The 17,761-nt window shown below is 40.1% G+C and overlaps 1 protein-coding gene across 3 annotated transcripts in view; it reads right to left on the bottom strand.

The window, feature by feature from the left end:
* Positions 1-1,251: 1,251 nt before the first annotated feature.
* PTPRG (protein tyrosine phosphatase receptor type G) overlaps positions 1,252-17,761 on the bottom strand; it is a 768,152-nt gene continuing 751,642 nt past the window's right edge. For all 3 annotated transcript variants that reach the window (XM_040246532.1, XM_040246534.1, XM_040246533.1), the window contains 2 exons: positions 6,390-6,525; positions 1,252-5,833 (listed from right to left, as the gene is read on the bottom strand). In XM_040246532.1, coding sequence (XP_040102466.1) covers positions 5,687-5,833; positions 6,390-6,525 — 283 coding nt within the window. In that variant the 3' untranslated portion in view covers positions 1,252-5,686. The remainder of the gene's footprint in view (positions 5,834-6,389; positions 6,526-17,761) is intronic.

Genomic DNA, 17,761 nt, shown 5'->3' with positions numbered 1-17,761 from the left:
ATTCATGGGCAGCTGCTTGGAGGATCCAGGCACGGTAGACTGGTGATGAGCAGGTCGATGTGATGGGACAGGCGTAGACTCTGGTGAACTGGAGGGAACACGCCTCACCTGAACGGGCGACATCTCCTCCTCTGCGGGTCTTGACGCCCAAGTGAGAACAGGAGCCTGGGGTTTCAAAAGAGCTTGAAATCTGAATCTTACTGTAAAAGTTTTCACTTTTTAGATGTTGGAAACTAGTAACTGTGATAAAGATGATGGCCTCAGTATACCTGTGGAGGGAATATGATCTACAGGTCAACAATTTGTGCCACTCGTGTACCCTGTGATAGAGGATTGAGTCCCAGTGGGTGTTCGAGGAAGACCAAGCTTCCCAGGTGGCACTAGTGGGAAAGAATCCACCTGCCAGCGCTGGAGATGCAGGAGATGGGGGCTTGATCCCTTGGCCGGGAAGATCCCCTGGAGAAGGAAATGGCGACCCACTTTGGTGTTCTTGCCTGGAGAATGCCATGGACTGGCAGGCTGCGGTCCATAGGGTCACAAAGAGTCAGACATGACGGGGCAACCGAGCATGCAGACAGAGGGTTACATCAGGAGGGTCCCACTCTTTTGTACTGAGGGGTTGATGTAGGTACCACAAGAAGGATTAATATGCTGTTTGTCAAATTCCCAGTTACTTTTGGAGAGTGAACTATCAGTTCTTTTATCTTGCTGGAAAGAAAAATTGGAGCCACAGCGATGAGTTGAATTCCTGATGTACTGCTGCTCAAAGTTCAGAGAATGGTGGACCCAAGCTGCCCAGCTGGGGACTTGTGTTTGGAGATGGCAAAATGTCGCTCAGTAGAAGGAGTTGCAGCATCTTATGTATGTATTTCATAGATCCTCCCAAAGTCTTGCCAACAAATGTCTCTCATTCTACTAAGTAAATATTTAGAGGGAGGAATTGCTCCAAATCTATTTGATACACTGGATAAGGCAATAATTCTACTTATAATTTAGCAGGAGGTTCATAAAGTGAGCAAAGTTTCATTTGACACGTTGGTGAAATATTAGTTTCCTCTTTAAAGGAGGAAGAACTCAGAAAAGACATTTCTGTGGTTTTCTGCCTGTGTGACGATAACTCCTAATAATGATCTACTACCATGAAAACTAAGACCAAGGGTCTGTGTGTATAAATGTGACTCATTAAAAGAAACAAGTAATCTGATATTATTGGATATAGGTATTTTCTTAGAAATGCTCCGCACTAATGAATACATCAAAAACCATACTTTATTTTATGTATAGCAATACAATTTACATATTAAATAACACTATAATAGAATGATTTGATATACTTTTAAACAGAAGAAAAAAGGGAAAAATTTCAGGTTACAAAACCCCTCCCCCCGGAACAAATTAAAAAAAACAAAAACAGCACTTTATCCAAATGGGTCAATGCAACAAATGTATTCAGTGTGACTAATTATGTCTAATTCCTATTACACAAATGGTCAATGAAATTAAAAAAGAAAACCCAACTGTCACAATCACTGCCTCAAAGAAATAACACATGTTGGATTCTTTTGGAATGCAAAGATGGTTCTTGCTACCTCAATACACAGAAAGTTGAATTCACATATCCACCACAAAGGAAAAAAAAAAAAAAAAAAAACTATGACAGAATTGAAACTAGAAAAAAATTAGCTTTATATGAAAATATAAAATTCTATGATTATATACCATAGATACAAAGTTCCCAGAAGATGCTTATCCAAGCAACAAAATATTTACAGTTTTAATGATTTTCGCTATTTCAAAATGAAGTGAAAGAAACATGAATCCACACAAAGGCTGAATTTTTTTTTTCTTTTTTTTAAGAAACAATGGCTACTTGCTAGTTTCAAATGTCCTAACAAAAAAGGAGTCACTACCCCAAATGTTGGAGAGTTGCGACATTTTATAAAATCGTTTGTCTCCTTTTCTGGAGATGTTTTATTTCTTAAAACTCAAGATTATTTTTCTTGAAATTAATTATCCTCTGTAGAAAATGCTTCCCTTTGCAAATATTTAACAAAAATACTAAAAACACTTTAACAGCTAAGACAAAGTAGAGGCCAAATACCATTACAACTCCTTCCGGTTTGTCGCATGCCTTCTTTCTAGAGATAAGTGAAGCCAAAATTGTATGTTAGATGGCAGCTATGGGCAAGCGCAAAGGGGCAAGTGAGATTACAGGTGTTAAAAAAAAAAAAAAGCAGGCATTTTCCCTTCATATAAAAATTCACTGGCACCATTTGTACATAAACTTTAGGACTTGGAGTTGGAAATGTATTTTCCAATATAACTTGCTAGATTCTTAAGACAAACTACGTTTTGGATTATTATTTCCTAAATTATGATGAGTTTGGGTTTCTTTAACATTTTTTGCTTACAATTAGTATGTGTCTTTGGTAAATTGGTATCTATATTTTAAGTTTTAAATACAGTATATATGTGTTTCAGAAAATTCGTAACAAGGCAGTTGTGCTGTGTCATTATAAAATAATTAAGGTTATCTGTTGATTTCAATATATCACTCTGGGCTAAAACCTACAGCCACCAGACCCTACATGCCATAAACATCTCTGACTTTGCTGGACTTTTCAACTTGAAATTGACTCTGAAAGCTCCAAGGCATGAAAATTAGGAAAAGCAATTCACCTCATCTTAATCATCTTGAATTTCAGAAGGAAACTTTTTTTTTTTAATAGAAAAGTATTGTAACTTTCAGATGCAGGAAAGGTTCTTGGCGCAATGAGGTGTGTTTTCTCTGACGTCCAGCATGGCCACATGTCCTGATCTTTGCAGTTCATTTTGAATGTGTGCCTTCTGCTTACCTAGAACTCATACACTCTAAAAGCTTATTTTTATAACAGCACACAGTAATTTGCACTAGCTATTTCCTTTCCTCCTGAGTGCATGGGCTAATAACCTTGTTATTTAGTTAAGCAGTGTGCTTCTGTCTCAAAGAAAACACCATCTTTGAAACTCTTTGCCTCTGGAAAGATACAAGCATATATTTGCCAATGCCATATGAAGAATAATAAGATACACTCTATAGTCAAAGGGAGGAACTGCTGACTATAACTATTCTCCACGAAGTGTGTCTGGACCATTTTGGCAAGATGGGCAAACCACAATTGCTTGTGGTTCAGTGGGTTAGGGTTTGTAGACTGGTTCAGGCCCACTACAGACACTCGAACACTCACAGAGAAATTCTAAGCCATCCTTGTGACGTTTCTGTTTTATCTCCAACCTATTTCTCTCTTTTATCATGATTCTGATACCCATGGAAGAGACGGTCATAGAATTGGAGGGTATGAATGTCCATGAATTGCGCCGTCTGTAATAGCACAGATAGTGAAGGACAGGGAAGCCTGGTGGGCTGCATTCTATGGGGCTGCGAAGAGTCGGACACGACTGAGTGACTGAACGATAACACAGAAAGGGATGCTTGCCATGCGTCCTGAAAAAGAGGGACCACAAGCCCCAACCTGCATGTTGCTTCTGAAAGTCAGGTCTACTGTGCCATCCAGTGAGGAGAGTCAGCTCACGTCAACACTCTACAGTTGAAGTGAGCTCCGTAATGGACTAGTGACCTAGCTCTTGCCATGCGGAGGTGAGACCGCGCTGAAACCTTCCTCTTCCTGGTCCCCCTCAGCCAGCCCGTGGCGGTAGTGTTGGTGAGGTCAGGGTTCTCCCTCGAGTGTTAGGCAGAGGCTCCGCACGTCACCTCTGATGGGAGCGGAGGGATGGTGAACGAGTCTGTTCTCCACCACTCACGGTTGGGCTCTCCCGTTCACATTTTCTCAAGCAAGCCCTCAGTCCGTGAATAGTGGACTACCCTGTGTGGCTGAATCTGCGCGATGAGAAGATGAGATGAATCCTGACAAGTTATGTTGTTTATGAAAACTTGGTTGACCTGGCCCGTGTGTTAGAAATCCCTGGCCAGGAGGCCTCAGCAGCTTTGGTCCTTTGAGCTCTGCGCTCACAAACTTCACAGAAAATCAACTCAGGACAAACAGAGTCTCTGTGCTGCTTATCACGGACGTTTTAATGCCTAGCCAGAAAGTATGGTCACAGCCAGTGGGACCTGTTGATGTTTATTGACATAAAAAAATTAACCAAAACCCTTTTCCTCTTCCCAGGCTCAGTCCTGGTGATGGCTTAACTTCTGGCAGAAGTCACCACTCAAAAGCAAATATGCACCAGAAGAAACGAATCTCAGTAAGTAGCTTATCTTTCTAACTTGCTGAACTGAAATTTCTTGCGAATGCTCCTGATTTCCCCATGATGGATGGCAGGGTGAATGTGGCTCTGGGAAATTACCTCCTTGGGGTCTGTGTCCCTATGAGCAGTCTCTTTTACTGAAGTGAATCTGTTGTTGAGGCTAAAATACACAAAAGCATACAAAGCTGTCTCCTACTGTTAAGAACTCTTTGAAAATGTCACCGTTACCTTTCACTCAAGATTCTAATTGTCTCTTTCCACGTCAGATTTCTCCATGTGGAGGAACCTAGATAGTCCCAAGACTGTTTGCTAATTAATTAATACAATATTTTCAGTTTAAGTCGAAGAATACATGTAGTTAATGAGCTTTATCATGAAATATTTGGCCAAAAAGAAAGGAAAGAAAAGAATGTAAGAATGTTAACTCTATAGGTAGTTTTTATTAGATTGCTATATGAGTAATAGGAATATTAGGACTACTTTCAAAATTATACACCTGCCAAGATTTGCATTATTCCACCTGCCAAGAGGTATGAAATTATAAACCACGAAGCATTAATGAAGACTCACTAAAGGATTTCATAACTGGAGTCACATAAAATATTGCCATCTCTCTTTTGTAAAAGATGGCCCTGATTTGGGGGGCAGGGATGTAACTATTTCAGAGTCAAATGGAAATACCACGCACTGTCCACATAGCTACTGTGAAAACTGTAATACAGAGATATCCTTTATTTTGACACAGTTGGGCATTTTTTAAAGCTAGGAATATAACTTTGAAACTAGGAAGTGATGTTCACATCAGATGACTCTTCAACCTTCTTGTTTCTTAATGGACACCTTCACCATCACAAATGGGACTCTCTCAAGGCCATGACATGGACAGGCCTTCAGAGTAGCCCCCTCCGCTGCCACTATTCTTTAAAAGAAAACAGCGCTCATCCACTCCATTAAAACACAGAAGGCATACAGAAGTACTGAGCAGTGCCTTAAAAAATAGGAGAGGACTGAGGAAAAGAACAGCATTGCCTGCTAGGAGGATGCAGCTGCTTTAGCAAGAGTAATAAAAAAAAAAAATCAAGAGTCACTGTCATAACAAAGACCTTCACTATACTGAATTAAAAAGGAGCATGTATGGTGTCGTGGAATGTCACGTCAGGGTTTGCTGTAGTATCAGATTATAGGCAGTAACACTGATCAGATAGTGCAAATTAGGTAAAACCGCGTTTCACTGTGGGAGATGAACAGAGGTGCAAATGCTCAGTAGGATACCATTAAGACATAAAATGGCAAAAAATAAATATCAAAACTTTTATCAGTGTAAAAAAGTAACTGGGTTATCATATAACCTAGACCTAGAGTCTGGCAAAAAAAAGGCCTCAAGAAAGTTCTCAGTCTTCAGAAGGTTTACAAATGAAGCACTCTTTCATGATTCCAGTCACACCAGCGACTCCATGCTCTCGGCAGGGTCCGACTCGTCCGCGGTGAGAGCAGCGCCGTTTCTGTCCACTGTCATGGGGCCATTTCCATTCTCTTTAGTGCTGACCAAGCTGAGCATCGCTTTGTAGACAAACTGGTACTGTTCCTGGAAAACGAGAGGAAGATGGTTTTGGAGCCGAAGAACAGCTTCATCTCATTTCATTGTAGGTAAAAGTACTGATTAAAAATCTAACTGTGAAAAATACACTAGAGACATGGGAATATATGTCTGTGCTCCTGAAGAAACTTACAAAATCATCTGTGGAATCCGTTATGATCAAAACCGACACCTGCTTTGTGTCCTTTGCATCTCTTACCTTGGAATGGTCCACTAAGATAATAAGAAATCTGTACTTTATCTTCAGAAAACACTATATACTCTAGAAAGCAGTCTGTCAAGCTCAGCACTTCTGACATGTGGCCTAGAGAATCCTTTATTGCAGAGGGCCATAAAGGCGTGGTATGTTTAGCAGTGTCCCTGGCCTCCACTCACTTAACCCCATCCCCACTGGTGATCATAAAAAGGCTCTCCCACATTGCCCAACATCCCCTAGGGGGCAAAATTATGCCACCCTCACCCCCATTGAGAACTACTGTTGTACAGGGTGAGGCTGAGTTTCAACTGATGTTGTACAGGTTTTGCAAATAAGCACAGTACTTACAATGTCTGTAAATACTCCAGGCCTCATCAGATTGATCATTTTTGCAACCTGGAAAACATCCACGGCATTTTCATTCTCCAGTTGCTGCGACAAGGTGGTAAGAGCACACAGCATTCCTGCTGAAACCGCGCCATACCTTGGGGGCAACAAAAGAAAAAGCTATTGCAGAATCACTAAAAGACTGAATATACTGGAATGAAGTCACCATCACGTATTTCTATAGAAGCTAGGGAGCCTGTATTGATACCTATTCTAGAACACAAAAATGAATGAAATGCTGACAAGGGAAGAGATTTTAAGGTTAGCATAAAGGTGACACTTGTTCATAAATGTGGCCTCTTTTGAGACTGGTTTATCAGATGTTTAACTTGATGTCTAATTTGAAAAGTTCAAAATTAGACTTGCAAGGGCAATAAGATTTGACGTGAGGGAGGAGTTGGGTGATATGATAGGAAAAGTAATATGAGGATTTTAACTGGAGGCTATGAGATAAGTAGAAAGAGTCAAAAAGCTCTGGAAAAAAAAATTTTTTTTAATTCCAAATGGCTAAACTGAACTTTCAGAATGTAAATATAAATGGAAATCTATGGCCCAAAAGGCAGTCAGAAAATTTTCACAGTGAGTTTCATATTTAGTAATTATTTCTGGCATGGAAGTGGAACTTTCCAAGTATGACCACCTTCTATAAAATTCTTGAGAAAATATGTTTCTGTTTGCTTCACACACAGGCACGAAAAAGGCTTAGAAAGGGTAGCAGGTATTTTCATCAGGCCATTTCAAAATGCTTTCTTGACCCCAGTATTTAAGAAATATTCTCCTACAATTTTCTACCTCATTACATTTAATTGTTTAATTCATTGGAATCTTATTCTTGTTTTGATGTAAGGCAGGGGTCTGATTTTAGTCATTTTTCCAATAGATAACCACTGGTGCCAGCATGTTATAGTGAACAGTCTCCTCTTTCCACGTAGATTTAAGCTGCCTTTTTAATAATTTGCCAGATTCTCATATACACAGCCCTATTTCTAAACTCTCTAGTTTGGCCCTTTAATCTGCTTCTCTGTTTTTTGATACTGTATTTCCCCACAGTTGTTTAAATTCCCTTAGGTTTTTAGTAGTCTTGACACTTGATGAAGCAGGTTTATACAACAGTCTTGGCTGCTAGCAGTACAGTTACTGTTTCACTTTTAGGGCTTCAGACATATGTATTTGCAGTTTTCACTTGTACACTCATTTCCATTTCTACCCTCCTACCTCATCCCCTTCTACCTTGTATTAACTGATATTGGACTGTCAAGGAATATAAAAAGTTGTTGGGATTTTGGTTTGGCTGCCCTGAATATCTTAAGTAGATCTGAGGAAATAAACCTCTTTTTGAGCTTTTCTGTTCATGAAGATATCTTTCTTTCCATTTGCTCAGGTCTTGCTCAGATTTTATAGTTTTCTGCATGTTGTTGTTTAGTTGCTAAGTCGTGTCTGACTCTTTTAGGACCCCATGGATTATAGTTCACCAGGCTCTTCAATCCATGGGATTCTCCAGGCAAGAATCCCATTTCCTTCTCCAGGGGATCTTCCTGACCCAGCAATCAAACCCCCATCTCTGGTGTCGCCTACACTGGCAGGCAGGTTCTTTACCACTGAGCCACCAGGAAAGTCCAGTTTTCTGTACAGTCTTTCCCAATGTCATTTTAGGGTGATTCCTAGGTAGTTTCTGTTATTCCAAAGAATGGCCTCTCTTTAGGACATCAGTGTTTGGTTTCAGTGGATATATATAGGGAAGTTATTGATTTTTCACATGGTAAACTTGTATTCAGCCGTGTAGAACTTTAAGTTCAAAAAATCTGTGGATTCTCTAGGTTAGTTGGCTACACCGTCATCTGCCAATATGTCTTTCTTTTATACCTCTTACATCTTTTGCTTTTACCGCACTGTCTTCCATTCTGACACTGTAAAGAGGTACCGTATTGTGTTATGGTAAAGCATCTACTTTCTTAATATTAAATAAAAGTATTTCTATAGGCGTCTGAGAAGTAACATTTAACAAAGAGAACGCTTTTGACTTTAAGTTTGCTAAGGGTGTTTTCTTTTGGGGATGGGGATAATGACTGGGTGTCACTTTATTGTATGTTTTCAAACATCTATAAGTTTAAAAAAAGTTCCTAAAGTCCTGAATTCACTGAGAACAGTTTTTTTGGTACCATTTAACTAGCTCTGTATTTCTGGGAGAAATCTTTTTAAATGATGTATGTAATTCTTTCAATATTAACACACTGGGTTTTATTTGACAGCATTTTCTTCAGATCTTTGTACCCGTATTCAAGTAAGTAACAATGGCTTACACTGTTCCCTTCCATTCTGGTGTTAGCTTTGTCTGTTTTCTTAATCAAGGTGACATTACATGTTTTCTCTGTGTGCTACAAGTGTAGCCTGGTCAAAACGTAGTAGGCCTTGACAGGTTGAAAACTGTATATACCAGGCTTGTAAGTACTTTACATGTGCCAATGATTTTAATCCTCAGAAAAATCCAGGTACTATTTACATCCCCATTTTGAGGTTGAATAAACAATGTACATCCAGGTAAGTAACTGGGGTCATAGCTTGGGAGATGAGATTTTTTTGCTATGGGTGATACACATTGGGGGCTCAGATCAGAGACTGGTAAGTACCATATGTTCCCTAAGTATCGTTTATTATGATTCGGTAGGCTTAACAATTTATTGGTATAGCACTATAAATAGTTTAAAATGTTTATTTCATTTCTTTTAAAATATTTATATGATTTTTAACCTGTTAGTAAAATACAAAGTATAGTAACCGTCATGGCTCTGTCACTAAACTAAAACAATCATCAGCTTCCAGCTGCTCTTGTTTCGTGTCTATTTCCGCTACATGGTTTGAAGCAAACCCCAGATTTTTAATTCATTAATAAATCAGTATAAAATTCCAAAAGATAAGGACTTTAAAAATAAACATCATCTTATCACAATTAACAATTTTTAAAACATTTGAGGACTACAGGTTAAGTGGTAGACTTTTTTTCTTCCCCAATGGTAAATTATGCCTTCTCTGCTTTTTTCACCATTTTCCAGAGTTGTATCTCTTGTTAATAAAATTTAAGCAATAAAGTTGATCTGCTTCCTGGGTGGCTCAGATGGTAAAGCATCTGCCTGCACTGTGGGAGACCCAGGTTCGATCCCTGGGTCAGGAAGATCCCCTGGAGAAGGAAATGGCAACCCACTCCAGTACTCTTGCTTGGAAAATTCCATGGATGGAGGAGTCTGGTGGGCTACAGTCCATGGGGCCACAAAGAGTGGATATGACTTCACTTTCACTTTCATCCTTGCCTCCATTTCATTACTATTTGCTCTTCTTAGTACATTTTGTGGATTTAGTTCTTTTTCTGGGTTCTCCAGTTGAAAGCTTAGTTGTTCTTTTTTTAATATTCTCTAATATATGGATATACATATGTATATATAGATATATACATTCCCCCCCCGCCCTGAGTGTGTATCCTGATAGGTTTTGAAAGTAACTATCAGAGCCTCTGTGTAAAAAATTGGTCACCAATCTGACTCCATGGTCAAAGTGGGGCAGTACTGAGTCTGAGTAATGGACCGTAGCCTGGATCCTTATTCCAGTTTAAAGTAACAAAACCGTAAGTTCAAAATCCAATAAAGTTTAAATGTGAATCATCATCTGAAGAGATTCTCAGTGATGGTCAAGGTGTTTGAGTGGTCTTTACTCCCCCCAGTCTGAACTACTAGTAGCTCCTGGACTATATACTGCATTTCTTCCATCGTCCCTGCTTGTCTTTCTCGCCCCTGTACTTGGAATGTCCTTCTCTTGGGTACAGACTTTAACATTTATGTATTTAATTTAGAAATGTTTACATAAAAAAATAGAACTTTAGAAATATAGTTGACTTATAATGTTGTGACAATCTCTGCTGTATAGCAATGTGACTCAGCTAAACACATGTATACATTCTTTTTTTTCTACTCTTTTCCATGAGAGTTTATGCCAGAAAGTTCCCTGTGGGATATACAATAGGACCATGCTGTTTATCTGTCCTCTGTATAATAGGTTGCATCTACAGACCCCACGCCCCCATCTACCCCTCCCATGCCCCCTCTCCCGCTTCACGAGCAAACGTCTGGCCTCTGTATGTGTGAGTCTGCTTCTGCTTTGCAGGTAGGTGCATCTGTGCCATATTTTAAATCCCACAGATAAGTGATGCCGTATGGAATTTGTCTTTCTCTGACTTACTTCACTTAGTATGATATTCTCTAGTCCATCCATGTTGCTGCAGTGACATTATTTCCCTCTTTTTAATGCAAGTAGCGTATTCCACTCTGGATGTGTACCACTTCTTCCTTATCCATTCCTCTGTTGATGGGGGCACATACTGTTATAGGCCACTACTAGACCAGCCATGTTAATTATGGTTTTCAGATCTTTTCTCTGAATGTTACTATTCATTGTATCCTGGTATCCTGATAATTCATTTTAATATCTCATCCCTTTATTTAGTTGTTAGAGAATCTTTAAGCCATGCTTTTTTTTCAGGTTTTTTTCTTCCTCTTTCACCTATCTCTCCATAGATCATCTCTTAGACCGATGTCAGAACTTCTCTATCTGACTTCCATATCTGAGTCTAATTGTAGTTTTGTCCATTCTACTACTAGCCCGTCTCTTATCCTTTCCATTTATTAGCCTCTAATTTGTTCCAATTTCATAATAAGTGTTTTTGATTCATTAAATCTTTAGATCTCTGTGTATTATTTTAAAACAATCTCTGTGCATTGCTCTTTTCTGATTCACTGTATTCAGATTCTAAAATGAACTGAGTTTACCTTCTCATTGTAGCATAGCTGGGATTTCCCACCTCCTCCACCCTAATCATTTGTTATTAATCTTTTTCAATATATAACCTTTTAATCTCTGCTTAATTGTTCTAGTGAAACTGTTAGGATCTTTTTTCCTTCTCCCTTTCGAGCTAACCTTAGCCATTAGTTAGGAAAGTCAGGTATTAGGTGCTTTATTATGCAGTGTGCGCTCCATGTAGGATTACGCTGCCCTTTGCCTGGGTTGTCTTTCCTTAATACTTAGCCACTCTTAAATAAGTACCTAAATAAAAGGAAAGTCCTACAAAATAAGACTTTAAACATGACTAGAAACTAGGTCAAATCAAATCAAATGCACAGATACTTTAAAGTATCAGTCTTGAAAGACTGAAAAAGGCCATTCTCTTTTAGAAGTTTAGGAATTCAGCAGGATTAAAGGAGGTTTGTCAAGTCTAATGCATTTGCACTTCACATTACAGAGACTTGGTGGAAAAGTGACACAGGTAATTTATAACTTAGCTAATAAAAGAATAGTATATAAATTCACCGGTTTGGTATAGTATATAAATTCACCGGTTTGGTATAGTATATAAATTCACCGGTTTGGTATAGTATATAAATTCACCGGTTTGGTAGTTTGCCACTTTCTTAAAGGGACCCCTTGAGAGTAACAGTGCTTTAACTCTTAGCTGTTACAATGTATTTTCATCTTCCTCTGTCAATGCCTCAAACAAATGAAAGCAATTTCCCAATATACAGTAATGTTTTTAACTGGCTCTGTCTATATTCATTTGAAGAGACACTGAGGTTCCTTCTATCATCAGTATGTATAATACTTATGCCCTTTTGCCACTTAATTACACTTTTTACTACTTCATATAATTATTGCTGAAAGCAACTACTTCGTATAATTACCATTATTGTTGTTTTGCTTATGTGATGTTTTCAAAATCATAACCAAGATGGCAATGCAGGGGTAAAAACCCTGTCACTATGAAGGAAGTGAAGCTTCCTTTCAAAATCCTTACGGCAGGAAGGAAAATAGAGTTAGAGCTTGAATATACGTTAATCTTGGAATAATGGCAACTCAAGCTTGTAAGGCTTTTGCAAGTGGATGAGAAAATAAAGGCAAGTTATTCCGACTGGTGTGAGATCTGCCTAACTGTGCCTTTGATTTGCATTTCTCTAATAACGAGCGGTGCTGAGCATCCTTTCATGTGTCTGCTGGTCATCTGTGTCTCCTTTGAGAAATGTCTATTTAGGTCTTCTCCCACTTTTTGTTTGGGTTGTTTGTTTTAGATGCTGAGCTGCATGTGCTGTTTGTATATTTTGGAGAGTAATTCCTAGTTGGTTACAGAGTTGGCAAGTATTTTCTCCTATTCTGGGGGCTGTCTTTTTGTTGTGTGTGGTTTCCTTTGTTCATGGAAAAGCTTTTGAGTTTAATTAGGTCTCATGTGTTTCTTATTTCCATTATATAGGAGATGGATCAAAACAGATACTGCTGTGACTTACATCAGTGTTGTTCTATGTTTTCTTCTAAGAACTTTACAGAGTCTGGTCTTGCCTTTAGATTTTTAATTCGTTTAGAGTTATTTTTGTGTACGGTGTTAGCTGCTGTTGTTCAGTTGCTCAGTCATGTCCGACTCTTTGTGACCCATGGGCTGGCTGGAGCAGCCAGGCTTCCCTGTCCTTCACCATCTCCCAGAGTTTGTTCAGACTCATGTCCATCGAGTCGGTGATGCCATCCAACCATCTCGTCCTCTGTCGTTCCCTCCTTCTCCTGCCTTCAATCGTTCCCAGCACCAAGGTTTTTTCAAATGAGTTGGCTCTTTGCATCAGGTGGCCAAAGTATTCGAGCTTCAGCATCAGTCCTTCCAAAGAATATTCAGGGTAGATTACCTTTAGGATTGACTGGTTTGATCTTGTAGTGAAAGGGACTCTCGAGAGTCTACTCCAAAACCACAGTTCAAAAGCATCACTACTTTGGCGCTCAGCCTTCTTTATGGTCCAGCTCTCACATTTACACATGACTATTTCTTTTCTCAGCTATTTGTAAACCTCCTCAGACAACCATTTTGCCTTTCTGCATTTCTTTTTCTTGGGAATGGTTTTGATCACTGCCTCCTGTACAATGTTACGAACCTCTGTCCATGGTTCTTCTAGCTATCTATCAGATCTAATCCCTTGATTCTGTTTATCACTTCCACTGTATAATCACTGGGTTTCCCTGGCGGCTCAACTGTAAAGAATCCACCTGCAATGCAGGAGACCCGAGTTTGATCCCTGGGTCAGGAAGATCCTCTGGAGAAGGGATAGGCTACCCACTCCAGTATTCTGGCCTGGAGAATTCCATGGACCGTATAGTCCATGGAGTTGCGAAGTTTGACATGAGTGAGCGACTTTCACTTTTTCACTGTCTAATCATAAGAGATTTGATTTAGGTCGGACCTGAATGCCCTAGTGGTTTTCCCTATGTTCTTCAATTTGAGTCTGAATTTGGCAATAAGGAGTTCATGATCTGAGCCACAGTCAGTTCCTGGTCTTGTTTTTGCTGACTGTATAGAGTTTCTCCATCTTTCACTGCAAAGAATATAATCAGTCTGAATCTGGTACTGACCATTTGGTGATGTCTATGTGTATGGTGTTAGAGAATGTTCTGATTTCATTCTTTTCAATGTAGGTGTCCAGTTTTCCCAGCACCACTTAGTGAAGAGACTGTTTTTTCTCCATTGTATATTCTTGCCTCCTTTGTTGTAGGTTAATTGACCATAAGTGCATGGGTTTATTTCAGGACTTTGTATCCTGCTCCATTGGTCTATATTTCTATAGCTTGTAGTATAGTCTGAAGTCAGGAAGCTTGATTCCTCCAGCTTCTTTTTTCTTTTTCAGGCTTGCTTTGGTTATTTGGAATCTTCTGTGTTTCCATACAAATTAAAAAATCTCTTGTTTTAGTTCTACAAAAATGCCATTAGTAATTTGATAGGGATTCACTGAATCTGTAGATTAACCTGGTAGTATATTTTAACATGTTCTTGGATTGGAAGAATCAATATTGTTATCTCTCTCCATCTGTTGGTGTTGTCTTTAAGTTCTTTCTTTACAGTTTTCAGAGTGCAGGCCTTTTGCCTCCTTCAGTTCAGTTGCTCAGTCGTGTCTGACTCTTAGCAACCCCATGAATCGCAGCACACCAGGCCTCCCTGTCCATCACCAACTCCCGGAGTTCACCCAATCTCATGTCCATTGAGTCGGTAATGCCATCCAGCCATCTCATCCTCTGTCGTTCCCTTCTTCTCCTGCACCCAAGCCCTTCCAGCATCAGAGTCTTTTCCAATGAGTCAACTCTTCGCATGAGGTGTCCAAAGTATTGGAGTTTCAGCTTTAGCATCAGTCCTTCCAATGAACACCCAGGACTGATCTCCTTTAGGATGGACTGGTTGGACCTCCTTGCAGTCCAAGGGACTCTCAAGAGTCTTCTCCAGCACCACAGTTCAAAAGCATCAATTCTCCAGCGCTCAGCTTTCTTCACAGTACAACTCTCACATCCATACATGGCCACTGGAAAAACCATAGCCTTGACTAGATGGACCTTTGTTGGCAAAGTAATGTCTCTGCTTTTCAATATGCTATGTAGGTTGGTCATAACTTTCCTTCCAAGGAGTGAGTGAAAGTGAAGTCGCTCAGTCGTGTCTGACTCTTTGCGACCCCATGGACTGTAGCCTACCAGGCTCCTCCATCCATGGGGTTTTCCAGGCAAGAATACTGGAGTGGGTTGCCATTTCCTTCTCCAGAGGATCTTCCCAACCCAGGAATTGAACCCAGGTCTCCTGCAATGCAAGCAGATGCTTTATCCTCTGAGCCACCCCAAGGAGTAAGTGTCTTTTAATTTGATGGCTACAGTCACCATCTGCAGTGATTTTGGAGCCCAAAAAAATAAAGTCTGGCACTGTTTCCCCATCTATTTGCCATGAAGTGATGGGACCAGATGCCATGATCTTTGTTTTCTGAATGTTGAGCTTTAAGCCAACTTTTTCACTCTCCTCTTTCAGTTTCATCAAGAGGCTTTTTAGTTCCTCTTCACTTTCTGCCATAAGGGTGGTGTCATCTGCATATCTGAGGTGATTGGTATTTCTCCCGGAAATCTTGATTCCAGCTTGTGCTTCCTCCAACCCAGCGTTTCTCATGATGTACTCTGCATAGAAGTTAAATAAGCAGGGTGACAATATACAACCTTGACGTACTCCTTTTCCTATTTGGAACCGGTCTGTTGTTCCATGTCCAGTTTTAACTGTTGCTTCCTGACCTGCATATAGGTTTCTCAAGAGGCAGGTCAGGTGGTCTGGTATTCCCATCTCTTTCAGAATTTTCCACAGTTTATAGTGATCCACACAGTCAAAGGCTTTGGCATAGTCAATAAAGCAGAAATAGATGTTTTTCTGGAACTCTCTTGCTTTTTCCATGATCCAGCAGATGTTGGCAATTTGATCTCTGGTTCCTCTGCCTTTTCTAAAACCAGCTGGAACATCTGGAAGTTCACGGTTCACGTATTGCTGAAGCCTGGCTTGGAGAATTTTGAGCATTACTTTACTAGCATGTGAGATGAGTGCAATTGTGCGGTAGTTTGAGCATTCTTTGGCATTGCCTTTCTTTGGGATTGGAATGAAAACTGACCTTTTCCAGTCCTGTGGCCACTGCTGAGGTTTCCAAATTTGCTGGCATATTGAGTGCAGCACTTGCAAGCATCATCTTTCAGGATTTGAAATAGCTCAACTGGAATTCCATCACCTCCACTAGCTTTGTTCGTAGTGATGCTTCCTAAGGTCCACTTGACTTCACATTCCAGGATGTCTGGGTCTAGGTGAGTGATGACACCATCGTGATTATCTTGGTCGTGAAGATCTTTTCTGTACAGTTCTTCTGTGTATTCTTGCCACCTGTTCTTAATATCTTCTGCTTCCGTTAGGTCCATCCCATTTCTGTCCTTTATCGAGCCCATCTTTGCATGAAATGTTCCCTTGGTATCTCTAATTTTCTTGAAGAGATCTCTCGTCTTTCCCATTCTGTTGTTTTCCTCTATTTCCTTGCATTGATCACTGAGGAAGGCTTTCTTATCTATCCTTGCTAGTCTTTGGAACTCTGCATTTAAATGGGTATGTCTTTCCTTTTGTCCTCTGCTTTTCGCTTCTCGTCTTTTCACAGCTGTTTGTAAGGCCTCCCCAGACAGCCATTTTGCTTATTTGCATTTCATTTCCATGGGGATGGTCTTGATCCCTGTCTCTTGTACAATGTCAGGAACCTCCGTCTATGGTTCATCAGGCACTCTATCAGCTCTAGTCCCTTAAATTTGCCTCCTTAGGTATATTCCTCGGTATTTTATTCTTTTTGATGTGATGGTAAATAGGATTGTTTCTTTAACTGGAATTGCTTTACTGGTAACAATTTTTGAGCAAGGGGGTCCTATGTTTTCACTTTACCCTGGACCTTACCCATTAGTAGCTGGTGCTGGCTCTGATCCTTGCTAACCAAATACTTGTGCACACAGGCCCCAGGCCCGACCTTTGCAGCCCTCATTTGCTCACACAGGAAGAGCAGATCCTAAAATTACTCCCCTCATGGGGTGATTCTGAGGATTAAAAGAAGGACTCAATTAGTTCTAACTTGAGGGGGTGTCTTTACAGCAGCTGGTACAGAAAGCAGTCCATATATTTCAGAAGCATTTGCTATAGACCATCTCAGGTAAAAATTAACAATTATTGAAAACCTCCTAAAAGAGCTTTTCATTTGACCGTTAGCTAGTCTTTACTGTATCAGACATTAGAGCTGAGAAAACACTGAAACACACCACCATGCAAGCATGCATTCCCTTTGCTGTCAGAGTGGGGATGTCACCTGGGTCAGGTCACTCTGAGAAACTCTTCTGTACACTCAAGACAGAGTAAGAGTGAACAAAGCTACCAGTATCTTTGTATTATTCTGAAAACTGTTGTGTCCAGACCATCTCGCCACCCTTCCCAATCGGGGACCCTCAGATCCCACTCTGAGAACTGCTGAATGAAATCAGCCCACTCTAGTATGCAACAGGGTGGTAGCATTCACACAAGAAACCAGCCTTTTCATTCTGTAAGTGAAGGTCTAAGCTACTACTGTCTCATAAAACGGTGTAAGAACCATGACTGTGTTCCACACTCTTCTTAGGAAAATAGGCTCTGTGTTTACCATTTGACAGTAATGATACAGATCAGCCTCTGGATAGGACTGTCTTGAGCAGACGAACATAGGAAGCTGAGAACAAAGCAGTTTGCCTTTAACCTATGCCTGTGCTCAAAATGAATGAGTGTACTTTTCGTTGAGGAAGTTTTACCCTTAGAGATCGTTTTATCTAGAAACTCCATTTACCTGGCACACAGCTGTGAGGACCAGGCAGATAGCACAGAGTGTGTGCACTGGAAGTTTAACTCGGTCAGTGGAAGCACCCAGGCCTTTCCAAGCCTCCCATCTATTTTGTGACAGGGCTTTAAAAACTTTGTAAAT

Source organism: Oryx dammah, unplaced genomic scaffold (assembly GCF_014754425.2).
Source record: "Oryx dammah isolate SB20612 unplaced genomic scaffold, SCBI_Odam_1.1 HiC_scaffold_9, whole genome shotgun sequence".
Taxonomy (NCBI): domain Eukaryota; kingdom Metazoa; phylum Chordata; class Mammalia; order Artiodactyla; family Bovidae; genus Oryx; species Oryx dammah.
Note: the sequence above shows the minus strand (reverse complement) of the source record. Positions and strands in the feature narration are given on the sequence as shown.